The sequence below is a fragment of the Sylvia atricapilla genome, chromosome 2 (assembly GCF_009819655.1).
Source record: "Sylvia atricapilla isolate bSylAtr1 chromosome 2, bSylAtr1.pri, whole genome shotgun sequence".
NCBI lineage: Eukaryota > Metazoa > Chordata > Aves > Passeriformes > Sylviidae > Sylvia > Sylvia atricapilla.
In genome coordinates, this window is record NC_089141.1 from 99765040 (window position 1) to 99790622 (window position 25583).

A 25583-nucleotide genomic window follows, 5' to 3' on the forward strand; every position below is an offset into this window, starting at 1 on the left:
ATAATCTTACCTAGAGGAAGTCTATCAACACTTTCATCAGGCTTAAAATAGTTGCTTTTGTTTGCAGTGTGAATCTGTGTGTATTTCATTAACCTTTATCTTGCTTGATGTGTTAATGTGTGCTGAGGAAACTTTGAAAATGCCTGGAACACTGCATTCCATGTTCTATTTCTGGTGTTACTTAGCTGCTGCTTCTGCTTAGAGGCTGAACTAGAAGTAAGACCATTGCATTTCATTGCCACTGGAGTTAAGGGTACAAAATTATTTAAGTTCTCAGTCGGCCAAGTTCTCAGCTTGCCAAGAAACAAGTTTCTGATAGTTGGAAAATGTGCTGATGGATTCCTCCCCCCTTCCCCCCAATTAATTGAACTTCAAGAGCTAGAATATATTTCTGAAATGAATTGAGAGCTTGTTATTGGAGCAGATTCAAGTACTATATGAAGAAGTTCTTCTAAGAGAAGGGAAAAAAAAAAAAAAAAAGAAGGCTTGCTTTTACATAAGTAAAAGAAAAGGGCTGATACCTCCTCCTCACACCCCCAAACAAGATCAGAATGGTATTAGATTTTGCCTCTCTGGTTTTACTTGCAAATTAACAAAAATGGCAGTATAATTTGCGTTCACATCTCATGGCAATAATGACAGACCTTCTATTTTGAGAAATTGACTCTTCCAGTGCCGGAGACAGTTGACAATTTCCCTACAGCTGTTTCATGAAAGTGAGTATTGTTCTCCAATATGCTGGGCAAAGTGTGATCTACGGATCTGTTTTACCCTTGTGTGGGTGATGGTCCTTTGTTAATTCATGAGCTGCTGTCTCTACAGGTTTGTAAAGTGTATAATTTCTTCGGTCAAAAGAGTTGCTTTATTTCAAAAGTGTTTTCTGTGTAGAGCTTTCAGAAAGCAGTGGTCTGTATCAATCTTCCAGTCCACTTGTACATGAGAAATCTGGTTTTCTTGGTGCTTTTTCTACACTGCAAAAATGTCACTTACTACTGTCACACCATAGCCTTTTTATAAATGATCTTCCAGTCATGGAGGAAGATGTCCATCAGACCATTTCTTCATTTTTGTAGAGTTTACCTTCTGTTCTTGAACTTCTGAACTAAAAATAGGAAGTAAATTACCTTTTCGTTGCTTGGGAATCTAGAATTTGTTTAAAAGTGCTAAAAAAGAGTAAATTATGATTTCAGTGAAGCTTTCGGCTTATGTATGATTAATTTCTAGAAAGTAGAAAGAGTAGAAGAGGTAACCCATTTATTTCACAATTACTTTCAATAAAGACAAGGTAGGTGGTTATTTAGTTGAACTTCTAAGAAATTAAATTTGCTGGAAGAAGGACTTTGTCCCCTGTCATTAGAAGCAGGTGCATGCTTATGTACAGTTCTCTGTGTGTGTATATGTATAATCTGTAGAGATAAGAAAAAAAATGTTTGACCTTGTATTCCTGTGTAGCAAGGGTATTTGCAAGGAATTTTGGGCAGCAGTTTGCATGAGAACCAGTTAAAAATTTGCCAGTCTTATCTCTGGCAAAATTAGTCAAACCCTTATTTTGTTGAGCTGAGTGAAATGTCACGTTTGAAAAACCCAGAAGAACTTCCCCCAAATACCCCAACATAAATAAGTATGAGATGCCATTGTGGGGAGGGTGAGGAATTGGGGAATTTTAAATGAGAGGACAAAGCAAATGAAAGAAAAGCATAATGAAACTGGAGCATTGTGTGGACTAAAAGACCTGTAGTGGAAAGCCATATTGTGTTACAACTTTTTCTTGTTGAATTTCTTGAGGAATACATAGGTGTTGCACACTCCCAGCCTAATGATAGCAGTAAGTAATTTTGCTCCCTCTTTTTTTTTTTTTTTTCCCCTCCCTTGAATTAGCATTTTGGACTTTTTTATTCTCCTTCTTTTGAAGTTAACTGTTTTCATGCTGAAAAAGTAGTTTAAAGTTCTGAAATTTTACTAAATAATAAAGCTATTTTTTTCTGCTTTCTGGGAAAAAACCCAAACAAGGACAACACATTCCCATAAAACACACTCCCATAATCTCCTCCCCTCCTCCCCCCATATTCGTAGAGTGACAATAAAACAATAAAAAAGTTTATGTCCATTTTACATTGCAGGCAGCTAACTAGATTTATTCTTTTAAAACAATAAGAAAGCAGGCAGAGAATATAGCCCTTTTTTTTAACCTTTATTCAGTATTAACAAAAGAGAAGAGAAGGTGGCTTCTAAAGTTGGGTACTTAATGCAAATTCTTTCCCTTGCATAAGCTACAGAGCAATAGAACATAACACTGTCATTAAAACTGACTCATAGCATTCAACAGAAGGTGTGTTTCCAGCTTTAAAAGTGTTAAGAGAATTACTGCAGTCTAGTAAATACCTTGCAGTGGGAAAAAGTACTTGAGTTGCATTTTGTTGCAAAATGTTGTGCAAATTATTTTGAGAATATTTTGTTTTTTAAAAATATCTGACCATGGAAGCAGAGAAACAGAGTTATTCTAAACTATGAAGTATTTTGAAGAAATGATCCAAATAGACTGTGACATTGATTTGACATCCGTATTTGAAATTTCAGCTCATAATGGAGACTCTTTACATTACTTGATGGTCTTTTAGCTCTCTTCATTGCCACTGTGGGGAGATAACTCCTGTATATTAGGAAAATCTCTCTGCAGAAGTAGGTGCTCAGCTCTGTAAACTGGTGTTTTGATTGGTTGTCTTTGGTTGGGCTTTTTGACATATTAGTGAAGAGGATCATAGAATGCATATTTAGCACCACAAAAAGGCCTAAAGGTTAAACTTGCATTTAGATTGATTTAGTATGTAGCCTCAGCAGTAAATAAAGTGGTATAGTCCAAAGGAGATTACAATTTCTGACTTTTTGTCTGAGCAAATAGCATATCGGCCATTCTATCTGGATTCCAAAGGAAGGTGAGGATTATTCTTCTAATGTTAGAAAGGCACAAAGAGATCATTAGTGGAAAGAAATACTATGGTGCAGTTAAAGCTGTAATCTGGCATGTTGTGTCCCTGCCTGCTGAGATGTGCTGGGTTAGGCCTGGGGTCAGTGTGCTGCTGCTCTGTGATTGCTGCCTGTGGTGGGTGCGGAAATTTCTTGATATGCATCCATCTAGTTCCCTGATGACCATTATTTAAGCCTGTCAATATATGCATATGGTTCTGTACAGCTTACTTGCAAGCAGAAGACAGTTTCATCTTTGGTTTTGAGTCTGTCACCTCAGCCTCTCCTTAGCAACCTTTGTCAGTAGGGATAAGTGAACTTTGGGAAGTTCTGTTTAACCCTCTGACTCATGATATGCCCTATATTGTTGCCAGCCCTTATTTTCTAAGTAGTTTGTACTTTTCTTTTGCAGGAAATAAATATTCAGTATTTTTCTGGATGTACACTTCTGCATTCATCTCTCCATGTTACTTTTATTTCCCTGAATATTAGAAGCCTGTTTGTACCAGAAGTAACTAGATATATAAGAAACAAGAAAGTCAGTTATGCAAATATTGACTTTTGGATGCTCAACTCTGTATTTTTTTATAAACTTATATAAATCTCAAATATCATGATGAACTCATTGCTCATGCCTGAAGCATCTTGTCCTTAGAATTTTGTTTTTTTCTTTCATTTCAGAACTTCTCCATATGCCAGCCTTCTACTGTCTTCTCCCGTGATTCCCTGGAGTGGTTTCCTCTCTCTCCCTCCCTCACCCACCCTTCTTGCCCTTTGCCAGGAGCATTGCCTTCCCTCTTTTATCCCTTCTCCTCCTCCCACCCTCCACACTCCATAATTAAACTTGGAAGACTCAAAGGATAGAAAAACACATGAAAGATGAAAAATCAGGATTATGAGGGGTTTTTATTGCCTTTCTTCTGGTAGGTCTGCCAACATTATTTACTGTTTAGATGCATCTCCTTTTTCTCAGGACCTGTTTTTCAGGTCCTCTTTTGGGTCACTTGCATATCCAGACATGCTTTTGCTGTCATGGGAATCTCTCATGCAAGAAGCTGTGAAGCTGTCAGCAGAGCAGGAGACGCTCTGCTTGGCTTGCCTTTCTCTCTGGGAGAAAGGCCACATTTCTGCCATTCCCTATTTATGTTTAAATTTTTTTCAATTGACACCTGGACTTCTAATCTGGATGATTTTTCTTTTCAGGTTATAGTGACTAAGTTGTAAATAATATTCTTTTACTACCTTTTTTTTTTTTTTTTGAGGTAACTCATGCCTTCAGTAGTAAACTCCTCTATTTACTTTAAAGGCATTTTTAATAGTTAATAGTGTGGACAAAAATCCTAGTTAAACAAAGTTCATTGGATATAAATGTTTTACCAGTATATTGATGGTGGTTGATGAAGGTACAGACTGCATTTGTATTAAGTTGGTCTAAATGTTTGTACTTACATGAGGATAGTTTTCATGTTCTGTGAAATTTAAAGTATTTTCCTTTTTTTTTTCTTTTAACTGTGAAATGGAAACCACTAGGCTGAAATTGGAAGAGGAGCTCTTACTTCAATTATTTTCTTAAGTGATTAAGGAAGCTGGCATTGAAAGAACATTGTTTATTATTATAATTTTAAAAATTACCATTATAAAATCATTCCTGTTTCCAGAAGTGAATCAAATTGCCTCCTAGTTTTTTGAAGTTTTTTCCTGAGTTTTCTGGTAAGACTTTCGCTTACCTTAAGACTTACCTTAAATATTTTACCACAGAAATGCTGTTCATGCAAAGAATCATTACCATAGCATCGTCTCAAACATTAAATCTTATAAATCTTATGCTATTTTATAACACCACCAGAGACCTTCAACATAGGAAAAAGTTTCCTCATCAAAGAGCTCAAAATCTAATTTAAAGCTAAGACCTAAGAATACAACTAACGGTTGAAATAAGTGGGAGAGGAAAAGAGATCATCATCATTATGTCTTTACAATTAGGTGTCTATGAGGGGTTCACCGTGACTGTCCAATGTCACCAGAGTCACTCTTTACTCTCCTCCTCAGAGCATCACGAAGGGCTTGGGTTGGAAGGGAGCTCAGGGATTGTCATGTTCCAGCCCCTTCTCCCCAGGGTCTTTTCAATGCTGGAAAATTGCTCTCAGCTCTCTCAGCTTGTCTGTGGGAAACATGCTCCAGCCCTCTGACCATGTCTGTGTGTGTGCCCTCCCCTGTACCTGCTCTAATGTGTTCGTGTTTCTCTTGTGCTGAGGACCCCACACCTGGATGTAGCACCACACCTGGAGTCTCTTGAGGGCAGACTAGAGTGCCACTCTCTAGAGTGGCAGAATCCCCTCCCTCAACCTGCTGGCTGGGCTGCTTTGCTGCAGCCCAGTGTTCCGGAGTGCACACCGTTGGCTCATGTCCAGCTTTTCGTCCCCAAGTCCTTCTCTGCAGGGCTGCTCTCAGTGGCTTCTTCTCACAGCCCTGTGCTCATGTCTGGGACTGCCCTGACCCAGGTGCAGCACCTTGCACTTGGACTTGTTCAACTTCGTGAGGTTCTCATGGGCCCACTCCTTAAGTTTTTCCAGGTCCCTCTGGGTGGCATTTTGTCCTTCTGTGGTGTCAGCTGTACCACTCGGCCTCGTGTCAGCTGTAAAGTTGCTGAGGTGCTCTCAGTCTCACTGTCTGTGTCAGTGATAAAGGTATTAAAGTGCACTCAGAGCCCTGAGAAGCTCCACTCATCACCAACTGGAGCATGGAGCCATTGACCACAACTCTCCGGCTGCATCCAGCCGATTCCTTACCTGTGTCCTCAACTGGAAAGGCGAGAGATAGTATAGTGAGTCTTTATTTTTCTGCTGCTTTTGGATGAGACCACCAAATTAAATTTGTGCTTTGGTTTCTCTGTTGTTTTTTGTTTGTTGTTTTTGTTTGTTTGTTTGTTTTTTTCTCTACTGGAAAATTGCTTGCACATATTGCAAATTGAGTTGGTCACCTTAATTTATCTTCCAAAAGTGTGTGCAGTAATTTAGCAAACTGAAGTTCCCCTACCTGAAGGTGTTCTAGGTGGCTCAGCATGAGGACATCTGTCATCACAGCACAAGTCAACACTCTGCTGCTGTACTTTCTCTGCAGTGAATTTGCACTGAACACAAACTTTACTTCAGAGTTTTCAGTTCGGAGTCCTCCCTGAAATTGTCTTTGGTACATGATATATTGCTGCAGCAGTTTCTGGGGTGAAGTATTCCAGAGCACTCCAAGCTTTTATCCTCTGCTTCAAGGAAGCTTATGTTAATAAGTTGTTACATTAATAACAGTTAACAATTAACAAATACTGTTAATTTAGGTAAACTCTTAATTGGTTGTTTGATTTTTTTTTTCTCTTCGTCTGGAATGTGAATCTTTTTTAATTGAGCTTTGTCTTACTGTGATGGTCATAACCTCTTAAAGCAGTCTGAGCCACTTGGAGATGAGTCTTCTTGACTTGGGTTTTACTTAATTGATTTATTCACCAGTGTAAGTTTAATGGGTTTTTGTTTTTTTGGTTGGTTTTTTTTTTTTTTTCCAACTGCATAGAAAGCATAGGAAAACTCACCTTGTATTTAAACATGGTTAGTGTTCAGTTACTCTGATAATAGACATCTTAAAAAAGCCCCAAGTATGAAGTGTAAAATAAGTAAAATAAGCACATTGATACACTTTTAGTACTGATCATACTTGGTTAAATTCCTAGCTGGTAAAATTGGAGCAAATGCCTTGTTTCACACATTGAAATAGTGTGAGATAGAAATTATCTTGAAATTCAGATGAAACTTCGTATGGAGAGATATTTCTATAGGTTTTAATTTCTTTGGAGTTTTTTAACCAATCTGCTTTGAGATTGATGGAATTAGAGTCAAACCTAAACAAAATTATTTAAAAATCCTCCAGCACTCCCCCACAATACCCCATTTACACCATTTGTCCACCACGTGGTTTAATCACTTGTAATGGCTTTAGTGACAGAAGACCCCATGATAAAACTTTGAGTTGTTTCTTTAAATATGCTCCTGCGCTTCTGTTTGCATACTAATATGAATTTATTCTTGAAATGACCTGTATTTGGATATTAGAACCATTAGTTGTTGAGTGGCTTCTTTTTGTACATTTTTTAAGACTTTTGTAGGCATTCTTTTCAGGGTTTACTTTATATAAGGTGGATCAGTGTTATTTAAATATTTCTAACTATTTGCTTGGAAAATGCATGAAGAAGTAATGATAAATAATTTTTTGGTGTAATCATGTAGTTCTGTTCATTTGCATGTCTTCTATTTTATTATTAATTTAGTACTAAGTTTGCAGGGGCTCTCCCCTCATACTTTTGTTTGTTCTATATATTCAAGGAAAAAGGGATTTCTTGGAGGGGTTTTTTTCCCCCATTTGGTTGAGATAGTAAACTAGTCATCTGTATTTAATTATATACTTGAAGATTTCAAGAAGAATAGTCACTGCAGTTGTTTTGATCGGAATTAGAAAGCCCACAGAATTTAGTTTCAGCATTTGTTTGCTATTTATAAATACTTTTTATTCACCTTTACTTTTCTGTAGTCTTCTGAGAAAGATCCATCTCAGCCAAATACAGTGCAGAGAGGAACATCTGACTTTTAGAATGTGAATGGGTGTTATTTTTAGAACAACGAAGACAAAACTGGGTTGGAAGGAGAGGGAAACTTTGTCAGATTAGAAGAATTTCAGGCTCCCTAAATCACCAGTACGCTTTGTGTGTGCACCTATGAACGATTCGGCGGCTGATGCGCTTAGGAATGCGTCAGAGGACTTCTCCTGCAGTGGCCAGGTGTCCTGCAGGTGTTGTTCTGTGTGCTGGCAGCGGGGCAGGGCAGCATGGCAGGGTTCACTGGGGTGCCGGGCACTGACCCATGGACGCGCTCGGGAGCCGCGTTCTTCTCTGAGCTCAGGCTTCAGAGCAGACCTTCAGCTGGCTGGCTGCTTCTAACATGTCCCCTTCGAGAGATGTATTGTGCTTTGTCTTGGACAGGAGCACCCTCTGCCCTCCTGCCTTTTTTTTTTTTTTCTTCTTATTCCTAAGTATGGATCTTTAAACGTTGGAATTGAGCCACAGAGTGAGTCCTGATGTGTAATTGAGAATAGCAGCTTTTTTTGGGTGCTTCTAAAGATGAAAAAAATGTCTGCGATGGTTTTTGTGGTATTATACTGAGGATTTAAAGTGCGTGGCAGATTGTCAAAAATAATATGGGACTAAATCATAGGCAGCATGACAAATTAATATAGGATATTACTGGAGACTGGGGTTCTGAGAAGAGAGAAGGAAAGATTAAAGTCAAGAACCAAATTCCAAGGAAATCACTACAAATGTTGTGTCAGATAAAGAAATATTGGCTTCTTCTACAGCAAGCTATTCTGTAACAAAATAAAACCTTGTATTATTAAAAAAAAAAAAAAACAACACCCAAACCCCAAAAAAACCCTCTTTGCCTAGTATATCATAAACCAAAGTGTGCTTTTACTTCAACTGCAAATGTTGGGTGCTTGTATTGGATAGAAATGAAAGTGTCAAGTGTAAGGTGCCTTGTGCCGGAAGAAATTGCAAAGGCTTTGGATTTCGCAGGTTGCTGTTGAGCGTGTTCTCCTCTGCACAGTGATGATTTTCCTTCAGAGCTGCCACAGGTACAGAGAAGCCCACCCAGCATGCGCCAAGACCGGCATCAACTGCGTAAGAAGCTGTCACACCCACAATAGACTCGCTTGTTAAGGTTCTTACTGGAGAGCAAGACTAAAATGGAAGCAAAATTGTCTTTCCTGTCCTCCTGGTATGACTCATGGGAGCTGCTTTTGTGCTCAGTGCTTTCATAATCAGTCTGCTTATTTGCCAGTATGGTCTTAGAAGCGTCCTGCTAAGCACCCACTCTTTTTGAGTTGGCCACAGCTGTTGGGGAAGATCGTGAATCCTGCGTTTTTTACTCAGAGAAGTGAATTTAGTTCATGTATCCAGGATGAGCTGAATTTAGTTTTGAATCTGTACTTGGATACAAAAGGGAGAGCACTCATAGAGCAAGATAAAACAAACCAAATCATTATTGTTGTCCTGGCCTTCAAGCTCAGTTTTCCTTTTGGAATTTAACCAAACAGGCATCTTTAATAGTAGGGAACTGATTCACCCTTTTTCTAGTTTTTTGCTTGCTGTGGGATGGGAATTTTGTTCAGGTTCTCCTTTGTCCATGGAGATCTGCTGCCTTTAGACCAGTTATGTGATGATGCCTTCCCTTGATGTATAATCATTCAGATGCATTTGTGGGTTTCAGTATTTCAACAGCTATTAAAAAGCCCAAAACAAAACAAAAAAAAAACAAAAACAAAAAAAAACCAACCCAAGCAAGTTCTCCAAAAACCAGCAATGATGAAGTCAGGGTCCAGTGTTGATACAAGCAATGTCAAGAAAAGCTTTCTGGAGCTGTATTTTAAAATCTGTGAGCCTGTGCAAAGAACCTTGGTGTTTTGCTTTTACATAATTTGTTCAAGTTTGACAGTTTTCTAAATTTTGTATTTATTTTCACCAGATGTTCTTTTCATTCCTAACTTTTTCTTACGGGCAGAGGAGGATCGACTGAAGCTTAGAGTGTGGAAACTGGCTTACTATAAATTGTTAAGTTCTTGTTGCTTTTTATCTCTTCAGCTTTTTCTTTTTTCAACTTCCTCATTGTGGATTTCTTCATATTGTGAAATCTTGATGGCTCTTTCTCCAGGATCTTGTCTCATTTAGAAGGTGTACTGTCCCACCATAAAATGGAAAAAGTGGTTGGTTTTTTATTGAAATTAAGGAGTGGGACTGGTACAATGTCACTAGCAGTATGATCGTATTATTTTTCTCTCCATTCCTTAAGTCAGAATGTTACTGCTAGCTTCCTCCTTACAGCTTCTCATATATTGAATTTTTTCTTCCTGATCAGTAATTCCTCATAATAGTCCTGACACATTCCTCTGGATCAATAAATCCGGGAAAAAAAAAAAAAAAAACAAAACAAAAAACCTCACCTGTTTTCTTTACCCTGTCAGTTGTTTATACTGCTATAACACTGAATTGGGTGCTTGCAACTCTAGGATTTTCCTGAAAAACCTCAATGAATAGAGCTAAATGTGCACGGGGAAGGAAAAGTGAAGGTGCTGAATGATGATGCATCATTGCTAACAGAAGTGGTTAATGCTTCTTTCATCCATGTACCTTGTTTGACAGAAGACATGCAGGGTGTGGATTAATGCATAACCATCAAAGACAGATGGTATGGTTCTTTACATTTGTGTATGGACCCACTGATTTTTTAGTGCACAGATGAAAATGTAAACCAGCCTCTAGAAGTTCCTGGTGTGTTCTCTTGGTGAGTAAACATAATAAATAAATAAACAGATTGAGTTTACTTCTTGTTTTAGAAGAGCAAGAGGGGTATGTTGTCTGCTGGCAAGAAGCTTGTTTAAAAGCTCATGGATGACTTTGAAGTCAGTTGGAAGTTTGTAACCAAGTTCAGTAGGATGCAGGATGCATTCTTTCTGTCATGATAAATGAAATTACTGAATACTTGATTTGCAAGACTGATATACAAATTTAAGTGTATTTCTAGGACAGTTTACTTCTCTACATTTTGTGAAGACAAAAATCTGCTTGATGTGTTTCATAATTCTCACTAAGGGTTTCTATTAAAATCTAATTATGTAAAAAATGCTTCCCCTTTCCACACAGGTATTGATGATTATGAAATAAAGAATAGCATTTCTACTTAAAATTTGAGGCTTTGGATTGAGTGGTTAAGTCTGATGCTTTTGGGTGAGGCATTAGAATTCTTAATGGTCCTGAAGCGAAAGGGAATTGTGGAAAAGCTAGAGGTTTTCCCCACTGCTTTAATTCTAATTCAAATGATCAGACACCATAATGCTGTAGTGTTCTGTATGCTTATTTCAAAAATGTTTGTATGTTTTCTGGGATTTAGGTATAAGCCTTACATGCTATTGCAAAACAGCTACTTTTGTATTAAAGTCTCACAGTGTTACACTTCTGGATTAAATAAAATTAATATTTTTTTTGTTCGTCTCATGATTCTTCGTTTTGCTGAGTTGGCTCTGTGTTTTGTAGAGCATCATGGTAATGTTGAAAGCATCTCAGATCTGTTAGTTTAATTCATAAATTGTTGATATGTTGTAAATCTGGCTGCCTTAGAAAGGGATATTTGCAGAATGACTGCTGTTTCCCTATGGAGAACCTTTGAGAGGTAAATGATAGCCTTATTTCCACTTCTGCAAGGGTTATTCTAGCCAGCAAGCAACTTAGGAAAACAGACCAGTGTTGCACTCAGTGCAAAGAATGAGATTGTGGCAGCTATTAGGTTTTCTTTGCTATTTCCAGTGTTCAGCTTGAAAGAGTCCAGCCTGTCCTCATTAAGTTGCAGAATAAAGTAATTCTTGTTGTGGATAACTTTCTTGAAATTACTTTTTTGTTTGACAATTTTGTTTAAAACTTATAGGTGTTTTTTCCTTGTTTTTGTTATTATAGTTACTCACTCTGACATTCATAAGACTCTCTGTCATTCATGGAGTTTTGAGTTCATTTTACCAGATTGCCTGCAACAGCCAGTGATTTTCAAAACAGTCTTAACAAGGCCAGTGCCTTTTGAAAAGCAGAAGAATCTGAAAAAGTGGGTACTGCCCCTGAACAAATATTTTCAGCAGCTTGGTTTTAATCTTTCAGCAGCTTTTGAAGGCAAAGATCTCATGCAAGCATATCAATTTTGTCTAGAGATTAAATGGGTTTATCTAGTCTAACTTCACTAACATTTGAATTATGGCCCAGTTTGAGGCAAAAGAGTTGGAGCAAGAAGTGTTTGGGTATGAATCCATACTACTGCCACTAGTCATCTTTAACTAGCTTTCCTTTTCATTTCAAAATTAAGTTCTCATTAAGTGCTCTCAGCAGAATTGGGCACAAAGCTGCCTGGAGCTAGTGCAAAAGAGGTGGGTCACTGCAGTCCAGTTTTCTTTTGGGAGTCCCCCTGTATGCATCTGTGTTACCTGTGATGTCAGTCAGTCACGGTGCACTTTGGGGAGAATTAGGGAAGCTGGTTTGTGGGTTTCTTTGGGCCAGTTGAAGTGTATCAATAATGGTGAGTGAACATCAATAAGTGAGTTGGCAGGGTTTTACCTTTAAGGAATTACATGCTTCTCCAGGTGCCGTGAATCCAGGGGGTAGCAAGGGATCAGTTTTCTGTGGCTCTTCTAATGAAGTGAAAAAGGAAGATGATATGTGATCAGTGGGGAGATGTAGAGTATTAAATTTCATAGAGTCATAGAACGTTGAGAGTTAGAAGGGACCTTAAAGATCATCTTCTCCCACCGCTCCCTGCCACGTGCAGAAACACCTCCCACTAGACAGGATGCTCAAGGCCTTATCCAACCTGGCCTTTAGCACTGCTGGGGCTGGGGATCCACAATCTCCCTAGTTAGAGAATTTCAGAAAGAAAGATCAGCTACTTGCAAGTCAAACATTTATTCCCAATAAAAAGCTTGAGCTCACACTGAATAAGCTTGCAGAACTAAAAATAAGAAATAAAAATAGTGGATCACAAGCTGTATAGCTTTAAGTAGTTCATGAGAAATTTAGAAATCTTAAATGAGAGACAAAGGGAACTGCGTCTCAATTTCTTCTTGAGTTTTTGGTACATAATCTTGTAAGATTCTTCACTGTTTCATCATATATTTAGGAAGTATTGTGAATACTGTAAGGCAGAATGAGAGTGTACAGTGATAACTTTGGCAGATAAGTAATTAATTTATCAGAAACTCATTTCTGGAAGGACTTGCCAGTGAATAATGTTGGGAACTGAAGTAACAGATCTGATGATGTTACTGAACAGTGCTCATAGAAAACTATGGGTGTTTTCTGACTTTTCCTTTCTTTCTGGCAAGTAAATTTGCTGTTCTGAGCTTGGCAGACCAGTTTTGTTGTGTCTTGCTTACGTTACGGTGGCATTAATGGTTGTTTCCAGGTCTCTTGCAGTATTTCTGCCACTCAGCTGCAGCGTGGGGACAGTCAGCTGAGCCCTGTGCCTGGCACCAGCCTGTGTCAGTAGAAAGCTGAAGCAGCTCAGTGCAGGCTCTGTTCTCATGTTGATGGATACAACCGAGCAGATGCTCCTGTTTTTCCAGGACCTCATTTTTTTGGTTCATTACTGTAACCAGAAAGTCTGGACAAACAGCTAAAAGGCTTCTGTGAGAAGGAAATGCCAAATGAAATAGGAGGAGAACATACGGAAGGGAAAGGAAGGAGTATTTAGTAAAATTCACAAGTGGAGAAAAAATTGATTAATTAAAACAGTAAATTAAACCACTGAAATAATTAATAAAGGACTGGGCAGCATTTAAAAAAAAAAAAAAAAAAAAAAAAAAAAGAAAAAGAAAAAAGCAAACCAGAAAACCCTAACTTATCCCTTTAATTTGGAACTCACTGCTTTATTTTCAAATTACTGTGGTGGATTAACTCTGGAGTTGCTTGTAAAATAACACATGATCTGCCTGTGTCTTGCTGAAGCAAATGTCATTGTGATTTCTCTCCACCCTTGGGTTGTCCTTTTGTTGCATGTGACTTGGTCAGCGCTGGGCTTTTGGCCAGCACCCCTGGTTTATAGTGAGATCCCATTTGTGTGAGCTGAACCCAGCATTATTGGGTCAAACTCACCCTCACACATAACTTAATTAAGTGTATTCACTTCCATCCTGCCATCTTGTTCTTCATGAGTAGTTCTGTCCTTGAATCACGGAGTTGTAAAGATGATACATTTCCAATTCATGGTGAAACCATTTTAGGATTTTTCTTTCCCCATTTCCACATTTCCATTATGAATGTGAGATATATGCCTTTAACATTAAGGGGAAAATGCAGTCTGAGTTAGTAAACCCAAAATTTGATGTGTTTTGTTTATCAAACTTGTAATAGGATAGCAGAGAAGTGGTGAGCCTAAAACAGGCCAAAAATCTTTGGTTTTTACCCTGTATATAGTTACTTGATTTGAAAAATTACTTTAACATTTGGGGAGCATGGAAAAAAACCCTTTGAAAACAATTTTTTCTGTTTACCACATTTCTTAAATAAGCTGAAAATGGAAATAATTTTTAAATCTTGTTCCTAGTCAGCCTAGCAAATTAACTTCTTTATTTTTCTTAGTAATCACAGAAAATAGTAGTAGGAAGCTATTTTCTCCTGTAGTGTTCTTTCTGTATTCTTTTTATCTTTACAGTGGACAAACAAGAAATTAACTAAACAAAATTTGTTTTTGTACCTAACTCTGGACATACACCAAGCAGACCATAAATAATTGCAAGCTTATTTTTGCTTACTGAGGTAGTTCCTGTGTCAACATTTTTGTTTGCTTCTGCTCTGTAGAAAATTACTTTATGCCAGTTAGTTATTGCTGTAATAGACATCCTGTGTATGGGATTACAAGACCAGCTGTTGTGTCAGATGTGTGGTCTCAGTAGGTTCCATCCATTATACCTGCTGCTAAGCTCTCCACATAAAATGTGGAAGTAAATTAATTGTCTGTTAAAATTGGTGTGATGTCTTATATACCGTTGCTTTCTCTTACTGAAAAAAAATCAAAGTACTAATTATATTATTTTCTGTTCTTTCCCCAGGAAGCTATTGACTGCCTAGAAATTAAATGAAGGTGTGAGAAGTCTGCTTGATCAAGGTGGAATTTTTTTTCCAAGAGCCTTTTCACAACTGCCTTCTGCAAAATCTTCAGACAGTCCCATTTGTGCCATGTTTTGTGGCCCTCACCGTAAGAGGAATTTGTCTTGATGAAGATTCCTAACATTGGTAATGTGATGAATAAATTTGAGATCCTTGGGGTTGTAGGTGAAGGTAAGTAGTGCCGTAATAAAAGATTAATTATCAATTAATATACATTTAATAGATATGTATATATATATATTTAGTCCTTTTGATGATAAGAAGTTACCAACTGCAAAATTTTTCTTGTATGTGTTTATTATCTGTAGCTTCTAATAATTACCTTGTTGGATGGAGAAGTTTGGAAGCTGAAAGGAAGGGAAAAGAAATAGAGTAGTTTTGTGGGGTCTTGGGGGTTTTTTGTGTTGTCCTTTTTTTCCTTTTAAAAGCTGAATGTATTGATTTCTCCTTAGCGGTACTAGGGAGATGCAAGTTATCAAACTTACCTGCAAGCATATTTTTAAAAAAATAATTTCAGTGTTCTAAAATCCATTTACTCTTGAGCAATTTTTGTGAAATTGTTTCCGTGTACAGAGATTTAGCACCTGTATATGCAAGTTCTGGATAATAATACTGGGAACAATGTTACTTCTGTAGTTAGGAGATTGCTGAGCACTGTTTTATCTTGCCACTTTTAATGTTTTTCTGCTTTGACATGGCTTATCTCTCCTCCTCTTTGTTTCAGGAGCCTATGGCGTTGTACTTAAATGCAGACACAAGGTAAGTGAATTGCTTCTAAGTCAGAGCGAAATGTTGGTGTTTGAGTGAAGCAATGACTTTTAATGAGAACTAACATGTTAAAATGTATGAGACATAGCATCTGGGGTGGAACAGGCAGTTACTTAACAGACATCTTAATTGCAAATTTCTGGGGAAATGGCTATATCTAGTACCAAATCTCAAATTTTTGTGTTTAATATTTGTCTGAAATATTACTAATGTTTTATTCATTTCAACTGAGAGAGTTTTTAAGAAAAGAGACCAAAAAATATTTTGGAACACAGTTTATGCTCAAGCAGTGTTAATTAGAATGCCAAACTATTTGCCAAATACTACTGTAGGAGCACTTAGCTGTCTTGGAAGAGGTAGGGGAGAAACAGGGGAGTCCATGAGGGATTTCAGCATCTGTAGGAGGATCAAATGGCACTAGGAAAGCAGTGACTTTTTTTGGTTGTAGATTTTAATTTGGAAAAGGAAGACCTTAAAAAGGAAAGAAAAAACACTGATACAATAATGAAGTCTGGCAACCTGTCTACACTATTTCAATTAGTTTGTAAGTTGGATGTATCTGAACTTGCTGCTCAGCAATACAGAACTGTCGCAAACTACTTTGCTGTCTTCCGAGCTGCATTTAACAAAATAACTTCTCTGAAGCAAACCATTTCAGAATCACAGTATTGCAGTTATCCAAGAATATATAAAAATCTTTTTATCTAGTTCATACCTATTTTCTAGAGAACGTTAGGGCTGTGCAGAGGATTTATGTTCTCATGGTGGCTTTTAGCATGTATTCAGAAGGGCTTTTGCACACTCTATGGGTCTATCTGGAGGGTCTTACATTGTTGTACTGATTTAAAAAAGAAGGAAAAAAAAATGGAACTTAAGATTCTATCTCAAGCTGAAGCCTTGTTGGACTTGGGGGGTGTAATGTAATAACAGTCAATAGAATGACTTAGGTAAATTGAGTCTTTTTAGATAGTTACGGTATGCAAATTCAGAGCAAGTAGTTTGAGAACACCTGGGTAGTGATGATACAGCTTGTATTAGGCAGCTCTGTTCTTTCTGGAAAGTAACCTCAGCCAGACTCAAGAAGTTTCTAGGATTTCCTGGATTGCTGAGTGAAATTTAAGCTGTGCGTGTCTATTCACGCTCATGCAAAAGAGTTCAGTACTCTAGAAGTTTGGTATATTGGCAGGGTAATCTGTTGTCCAGGTTCCTATGAGAATACCTTGCACCACACCAGAAGACTAGAAAGGAAAGTCTTTCCTTTAGCACAGCAAAGTGTTCCACCAGCCTATGTAAAACTGCTGGCTTTCTTGCGAGCATCTAAATTCTTTTGGTAGTCACACCATTTTTTTTTTCTACAGCTTCATCTTAATGGAAACAGCTGTGATAAGAATTTAAAACAAAGTGGTATTTCTTTAAGCTTTTAGCAGATGGGTTTACTAAGACCTAGGGTTTCCAGTTTTGGGAGATCTAAACAAAAGGTGAGGTATGTTGCTGTTTACATCTACCTGATTTATGATTCTCACTTAAAACAAACTACAGTGAGCCTCTGAGAGCAGATGAGTTTAGGAGCTATCTATTTTACAAAAAATAAAGAGGAACTGTCTAAAAGTGGAATCACAGAAATGTTGGCCTTTCGTACTTTTATAGGAGAAAAAAGATTAAATATGCTTTCATACAGTCTTAACAGACTTATCTGGAAATGCAAGGATTGCATTTGGGGTTTTTTGGGGTTTTTTGTTTGCATTTTTGGATGGTCTTTTTGGTGTGTGTGTTTTTTGGGGTTTTTTTTTTGGTTGGTTGGTTTTTTTAATGTTTTCCTGCTGGTGGGCATACTTTTGAATGTAGAAGTATTTATATTAATGATTATAAATAGTGGTAATATGCCAGGATCAAATTCCCAGCTATTTTAAGTCAATATATCTCCACTGTATTGTTGAGAGGGTAAATTTTGTGTGAAATGAGGAGCCAGCCCCTAATTGCAACGATTTTCCAACATATAATCCACTAGTGCTTCAGTAAATATGTAACTTTTTACCTCAGTGCATTTCACTGGCATGTGTATATAGATTTAAGTAGGAGAGAATGGCATTTAAGTGTGTATATAGATTTAAGTAGGAGAGAAAGGAGCGAATACCTTGTTATTATTATATGTGTTTTTCCTTTGCTAAGGGAACATTACCAGAAAAGCTACAGTAGCTGCTCTAGAATGACTGTTTTTACATTATTATACAGCCTGTTTTTATCCCAAATTCTTCATTGCTAATTGTGGTTTGTGCATAAAGATTACTTGTTTATCTGAGGGTTTTTTTCTGATGCTAAGCTCATACAAATAACATGTTGGAAAAAAAACTGAGATGATATTCCAAAAAGCTTTTTCCTATTTTTTCATTTAGTCAGGGGATGTTTCCTAAGGAAATACACTGAAGTGCATTGTCTCTGAAAATACTGGAAATACACTTGATAGTTACAAACTATTAAAAAAGGCTGTCTTGGCTTATTTGGATTTTGGCTGTTTTCTGAAAAGAAAAGTCGCTTGAACAGTTCAGTAGTATCAGAGATCGTGGCTGAGGAAAAGAATCTTTGCTAATGTTTAAGACTTGACAAATGTTTGCCCTTTAAATAAAACCAGTATCGCTTTTACTTTACGAAGAGGTCTTGCTGCTTCACACAGAGTTATTGGGCAATGTTTGATAGGAAGATGGTGTGGTAAAGCCATAGGTCTCCAGAGATGGGCACGTCGAAAAAGATGCCTAGAGAAAAAGGTTAAACCAAAAGACAGTGTGAAAAGGAAATCTTACACTGTGAGATAGTAAACTGTGTTTGTAGGAGAAACACTGACAATTGCAGCTGCAAGTAGAGTTTGTAGAAATGAGGTGAATACATCTGTAGATGCCTGAGCCAAGGGGAGACTCTGTCTAGGGGGAGGAGGTGATGACCCTGGAACGGGGGTTGTTTCTTAGGATGAGGCCAAGCCAGGCTGGAGAGGAAGGTGGGTTCGTACGAGCAGGCAGTCAAACCATGAGAAGCATTTGAACAATGATTTCAGGAAAATGCTCTGATTCTTGGGGTGCCATGTGCAGGGCCAGGAGTTGGACTTTGGTGATTCTTGTGGGTCCCTTCCAACTCAGGACATTCTCTGGTCCTACGCCTATATACATATATATGTATGTGTGCATAAATGCATAGGTTAGCCAGGTATGCAGGAAGGTGTGTGGTGATGCAGTTTCTCTAAAATCGTAGTTGAAATGGATGGATCTTCTTGATTTCTTCCCTTACAGTGTACTCTGTTTTACTAAAGGCCTTGAGCCTGAGGGGATATACAGTTTCATGATTTGGAAGTTTGGTGCCAGTTGTTCTTATATGTCCAACATCTCCTGCCTAATGAGATTTTTTTTTTGTCTTTTATTATAGAAATGTGTCTGCTTTTGGTGGTTCTTAATAGTATGAGGCATTTTTAGACCTTTTTCTTTGAGATAAGCATCACTCAATTCCCATCTAAAAAACAAACAAAAAAGTTATTTAGAATTATTTAACACTTCAGTGCATTGAAGAATAATGAGGAATAATCTCTGGAATAGGTTTAATACTTCCAGGCAATGTATTCTTAGCCTAATATTTAATTTTGTCTTGTTTGAACCTTCTGTAATATTCTTGCATTTTGTTCTGGTTAGTTGTTTGTCTTAGTATACATGAAAGAGATATTTGCTGACCCCTTAAAGAAAGGTACATTTTACTCATTAGAAAATATAGTAAATATGCATATGTAGCAGAATCATTACATTTCTTTTGAGTATCTCAACTTTTTTCATGTCTCTTATTACTTGAACCCCTACAGACAAGCAGGGTCATGGTTTTCTTAGTTTTCCCTTTGAAACCAATAATCTTTTTCTGTTTCTACAGGTAACCCACTTCTTCATGCTTCACACTATTTGTATTTGAGCAGAGTCAGGAATTCCCCTTTTACCAATGCTGGCCAACTTCAGAAAATTTTCTCATGGTCATTGCTGTGCTTTGAGGAAGTAATTCTTGCAGAACAACCAGCCCTTATTGACTCCTTTGCCCTTCAGGGCTGTCTCTAACAGATCCTAGTACAAGGTGAAATCTGTTCTTTTGAAAGCCCAGAGTTGCATTTCTATTGTCCCTCTCTTTTAATTCTTTCTTAATTTCCCTGTCATGGTGGAGATGCTGGTCTGTTGTAATAGGTTCTGTAAATTGTAATTTAAAGTGCTGCTTCTTTAGTGAGTATTATCTTCACTATAATAAAGTAAAAATAGAACAGGTGACCTTACATCCCTTTAGTTGCTTCAGTTGTGAATCTTCAGTTGTGCAGCATCTAAATGGCCTCTGATCAGAGTGCAGCGTACTGTGCAGACCAGTCTGTAAGGAGATGTTTTCACTGTTTTCATTATTCAAGCTGTTACAGAATTCTTTTAAAAGAAAACTCCTCATCAGTTCTATTGTCAAACAGCATGATGTTCTCAGGAGACCTTCTTGCTACATCCTTAGATAAAGGCAAGGTTATGTAGCTTCAGATGCTGAGTGGGAGCTGCTTGCAGGCTCCTCTGGTACAGTGACCTGGCTGAGTTTGTCCTGCAGTCCAGGCAGCTGAGCTCACCTCAGGTGAACTCTGTGCATCACTAATTCCTTCATGTACCATGTCATGGTGCTGTCAGGGTTCATACACATTGCTTCCAAGGTTATTATCAGCTTTCACTTTCCTGTTGGTTCATTGATCAGTGTCAAGCAGTTTGTTTTTCCATTTTCCAAAAATCTTACTGTCTCCATCATGCTGTATTTATCCTTGCAGCAACTGTTGGAGTGCTCTAAGTCCTCTGTGAAAATGGGATTTTATATTAAGGCTTCATTTAAAAAGGCTTTATCTATTTTGCTCTGTTCATAAAATGCTTTGAAGCACATGTTCCCCCTAATGTAACCTGTGTTGTTCTGTCTTGTAACCCTCATGCCAAAACTTTGACTTTTGTCTTAGCTGTTTGAAAGCAAATGTACATGTATTGAAGCACCCCTCTCCTCTGCAAGCATCTCCTCACTTTCTTGGAATATTTGACAGAAGATGAGCTGTGTCTGTTGTGGGAGAGCTCTAGTCACACAAGCTATTCCACTGCATTTTCTGTAGCCCTAAAGAGTGGTTTTATCATCTAGGATGACAGGTCGTTTGGACAATGCATATTTCTAGAACTGTGCACTGATTCCTAGTTCCTACTGGTCTTTTCTCAGAAATTTTATGTACAGGCACCAGGAACCTGGTCTTGCTGCTTTCATAGAGCAAATGAGAACTTCATACTCATAGAAAATTTGGGTTTTCTCTATTTTCATAAAAGCAGAGTTCTGAATTTCCTTGGTGCATGTTAGAATCCTTTTTCCAACTCTTGTGTCTGCTGATGTTATTAACACCTTCACACTTTAAATCTGTTAACCATTTTTGTGTTGTTGAGTTCCCCTTTAGTGTCAAAATTAAAAGGCAAGTGTACTTGTTCATATAAGTTGCAGGCTTTTTCAATGCGTTGTATTTTTTCATGTACTGTCTTTAGATTTAGCTCTCAAGGTTCCTTAGCTCCCCAGCATGTGGTACATCAAGTACTTGGACTGAAGAATACAGGCATTGCAGTTTATCTTTAACTTTTATGGTATTATCTCTTGTACTGAAATGGGTACAGCTCTTTTTGTTTTACTTTGGATGTGACTGATTTGACAGTAGTTCCTGTTTGGTTGATTGAGAAATTGGATGATGCGTAAATGAAAAATCTGAGTTCTCAAAATGAGACCAGATTGCTGCCTGTGTTTTTTTTCCCTCATTCTAAAACTTTTTGCTGATTTTTTTTTTGTATGTAATTAAAAGCAGTACTCTAATTTTCTCAATTAATCAAATTTGGTTTGGCTTTGTGGCAAGATTTTTGGTTTTATTTGTTAGCAGGGTAAAATCTCTGTGCAGCATACTGTTTTCTTTCAGTAATTGCAGCTTACCTGTGGAAGATTATTTCATTAATGCGGTTGTTCCTTGGGCTAAAACATCATTATCACTGGTGGGTTTTTGTGCCAAAACTTGTGTGAAACACATACAATGAATATGAGAGGTTTTGGACCTTCTAGATAAATAGAGTTTGCCAGTAGTAAATGTTTGCAGTAGTCAGAGTTGAGATCTGTCCTGAGTATTATGTGAGGAAAATAGAGCTGTTAGGCAAGTGGTGGTGCTGAAAGTCATGGTAACTCTTTAATAACCACTTGCTTCAACTTCACGATGAGATAGTGAATAACCTTTTGAAATCCTTACAGAATTCTGGTAAAATGATGAAATTTCTGGTGAAATGTTAGAGTATTTGTTTCCTGGACTTCTGAGCTCAACTTTCATGGCATTCCCTGAGTGCAACAGTGAGAGGCAAGCTTGATTAGTGCTGATTCACTTCAGCTATTGCTTTCTATACATGTAAGAGACATACAATGAACATCTGTAACTGCTTCCTGTGCAGGGGAGATGTGAATGTGGTATTGACAGTTTATAAGGCTTTCATTTTTCATTGATGCATTGTGACATTTGTCTTTACCTGAACCTCTTCCATAGTCCTCTCAGTCCCCTGTGACAGCAGGAAACAGACAATCAGATAGCATTATATTAATGTGTGTTAAATATGATTGATGTCAATAAAGTGCTGATTTACATTCAAATAAGTGGAAGGTTCATATGTGTACTGTTAGTACTCCAAAGATCAGGTAGTTGTGCAGAATGGAGCATAGAAACTCAGAAACCTTGCTAAGTTCCCACAGCTTGAACAGAACACCACTAATTCAGTCTCTCCTCTCACCCCCAAGGTAAGCTATAATATTTTCATTATCACAATACTGCTGCCTTTTTTTTCTTTTCCTCAAAATCTTATTCCCAAGTCTCTCTCATTCTTCAGTTATTTTAAAGGTTTTTTATAGTACATTTCTTAATAAAAACCATTAAAACACTAATTTTGAGGAAACTATCAGATTCTAAAGTGACTTTCCCACACTGCTGGGAAAAAATTAGATCTCTGTTTGGTGTTGTTCTAATTTCCTCAAAGTCTGAGTCCTGGGATTAACTGAAGTAAACATATGGGTTCACACTTGTAAGGCTATGTAGGATGAGGGGATGAAGTAAGGTAGTCCCAGATCTTTTTTTCATTGCTTTTATTGTTTTTTGTCTGTTACTTCTGTTATACGTTGCTAAGATATGCTCTGTTCTGAGGTTTTGTTTAATTTGATCTTATATAGACCCTTGCTATCTTTATCGGTCACATATAAGAGTTTATGTCAGAGGGCCTGGCCAGGGTTCAACAAAGTGGGCATGGATGCATTTTTAAATGCATTAAATTCCCAGAGGGAATGGTAAGGGAGGTTTAGGTTGGGTATTAGGAAAAGGTTCTTCACCAGGGGCTGGCCAGGCACTGGAACAGGCTCCCCAGGGAGGTGGTCACGGCACCAAGCCTGACAGAATTCCAGAGGTATTTGGACAGTGGTATGGTTCCTCTGGGAGGTCCTGTGCATGGCCAGGACCTGGACTAGAGGATCCTTGTGGGTCCTTTCCAGCTAAGGATATTACATGATTTTATGAAAGTTAGTATTTTTCTTAATTGCATCAATCACTTTGTAGCCATACCAATAGAATGATGCTGTTTTGATGTCTGCAATTGTGCTGTGTTCTTTCCCTTTGAGTCTTTTCTGACAATCCAGACGGGTGTTTCAAAGTTCCCTTGTAGGATACTCCATTCCCTCACCTCCTCATTTGTGCTTGTCATGTTGTGAACCCAGCTCAGATATGGATGACATTCAGTACTAAAAATTCTCATTCCATCCCTCCTCTGCTCCCGACAGCTAATAATTCGAAATGGAAGGTGCAGTGTAAAGATAAGAGACAGAGCTTTCAGAGTAGAGAAATTAACTTTCTGTGGAAAGCGATACTAAGCATTTTTTATTTTTTTTCAGATGTGTTCAGTTTAACGCAGTACAGTGTGAGGGTGTTTGGTCTCAGTACCACAAATGAGAATGGCTTCAAAGGGCTTGTCCATTATAACATTTCGTGCAGTACAAAGCTGGGGTGCAGAGACACCTGATGCTGCAGAAGATCTTAAAAACAAGAAGGGTGAGGGAGACAAATGCACCCTTGTACTTCAGTAATGCAGGTAGCTGAAAGAAGCATAGAAGCCTGAGTTAAAAATAACAAGAGTGATTAACCTTGCTTTGGAAGAACATGTAAAGTGTATAGTTTTCAATTTAAATAAAGTCAAAGATAAGCAATTTGTTGCAGTCACAGTATCTCAGATTAGTATTTCTTTTAGTCAGTTAGTTTCTTCCAGTTGGTCACACTAATGGCTCTGGATAAACCAGACATCTTTTGTCCTTTTTCTTTTATTTTTTAAAGAATCTGTTTGTATTTCTGATAGTATTTTCCACAATCTTTTATATGAATTCTTGCTGTGGGTACTGGTGTTGCTAAGTGAAAGGTTGCTGCTTATGCCACAAATAAGAGCTCTGCTTGGAATATTGCCAGTAAATAAACAAGCCCCCTAGTAGTTGCTGCAAACTCCATCTGCAAAGGGATTATATATCATTACACTTGTAATAATACGGGAATCATATTCAGACCTGCAGCAGTGTGTTCTGTGCCTGCCCTTAATGGCTCTTAATTGCAAACAGCTTGTAGAGCTGTATCTCATTTTAAGGTCCTTGTAAGTGAAATCCTAAAGTGTGGATGTGATGAGCACCCAGAGCAAGACTATCCATACAAATTATTTCTCCTAGAAAAAAGTTGAAAATGTTATGGTGAAAATTAAAGTTGAGGAACATGACTACAGTACTTCTTAGAAGCAGTAGCAGGAGAAATTGAAATAGATGTGATTTGGAGTCCTGATGTAGGGTCTTGGATCGTTAGGAAATTAACAATGCAAGCGAGGGAATTTATAGTTAATGCAAATTAATATATGGGTGAGGGAATAGCATATGGCCAATTATAGGACTACATCTGCAGTAGTATGAACTTGGTTGAATATTGGACTACAATCTGGTCTTGTCATCAAATTGCAAATGACTGTGTAGCATAACTGATGCAAACAAAATGGTATTTCTAAATTTTAGGCTAATTGTTTTCCTGTGAGGGATTCTTGTGGAGTTTTTAAACTTTTCTAGGACACATGAGCAGCTCTAAGAGCACTAGGTTAATCATTGATTTCTGAATGTTCTGTGTATTTAAACAAAAGCCACTAAGAGCACAACTCAGTGTTTCACAAGATCATTCCCGTAGATTATTAAATGTACCATGGTAAAAATGGGTCTGGATCATTTGTCTGGCTTTCAAAATTATTTGTTGCAACCAAGTTGATCTCAAATTTAAATACATTAGAATGTCTTGAATATGCCATTCACATGGCCTTATTTTCTTAAAATTTTTTTTGTGAATTTAAAGTCTTTTTTTTAAACTCAGGAGTCCTGGAAAATGAGCATTTAACAGTGTAGGTAAAACATTGACAATAACAGTGAAAACTTTCCTATAGTTTCCTTTTTTCTGAGAACTACAGGCTTTTCTTGGCACTGTGTTTTTTCATCAGTAAAGATTACAGTGTGTTTTTAAATAGCAGGTTGTCCCTCTAAATGTCCTGGTAAAAGCAAGTTCTATTTCTTTGATTACTCACTTCTGCATAATTCCTAAATCATGGAATATCCTCCTAAAATGCAAAAAACCTTCTATTCTTTTAAAATAAAAGTTGTTGGAATTTGTAATTTGCTTTGAAGTATAGTGGCATTTAATTCTTATTCAAAGCCTGGATAACAATAAATGGGCAAAAAGGAAAATAGGTTCCTTTTAAACTACTACAACTGTTAAAATTTGTACAAATTTGTACATTCTTATGCAAAGGACCTAATAATTGCGCACAGCTAAAAGCCTAAGTAGGGGACTAGACACGTCTGACATCAGAGTGTGGTGATCAAGAAATCTTAGGTACAGTGGGAAAGCAGCCTGAGCTCTGGAATAAAGGCCACTTTTGCTAAGAATGCTTTGTGCTCTTTTTTCAACCAATAGCAGTTGTTAAATGTTTGCACAGAACTGGAGTCATTCATGATGATATCTATGCCTTATACACGT

General features: G+C 37.6%; 1 protein-coding gene across 2 annotated transcripts in view; it reads left to right on the forward strand.

The window, feature by feature from the left end:
• The window catches only part of CDKL5 (cyclin dependent kinase like 5), a 126543-nt gene that overhangs the window by 33360 nt on the left and 67600 nt on the right, over window positions 1-25583 (forward strand). For both annotated transcript variants that reach the window (XM_066313930.1, XM_066313932.1), the window contains exons 2-3: window positions 14641-14869; window positions 15423-15457. In XM_066313930.1, coding sequence (XP_066170027.1) covers window positions 14806-14869; window positions 15423-15457 — 99 coding nt within the window. In that variant the 5' untranslated portion in view covers window positions 14641-14805. The remainder of the gene's footprint in view (window positions 1-14640; window positions 14870-15422; window positions 15458-25583) is intronic.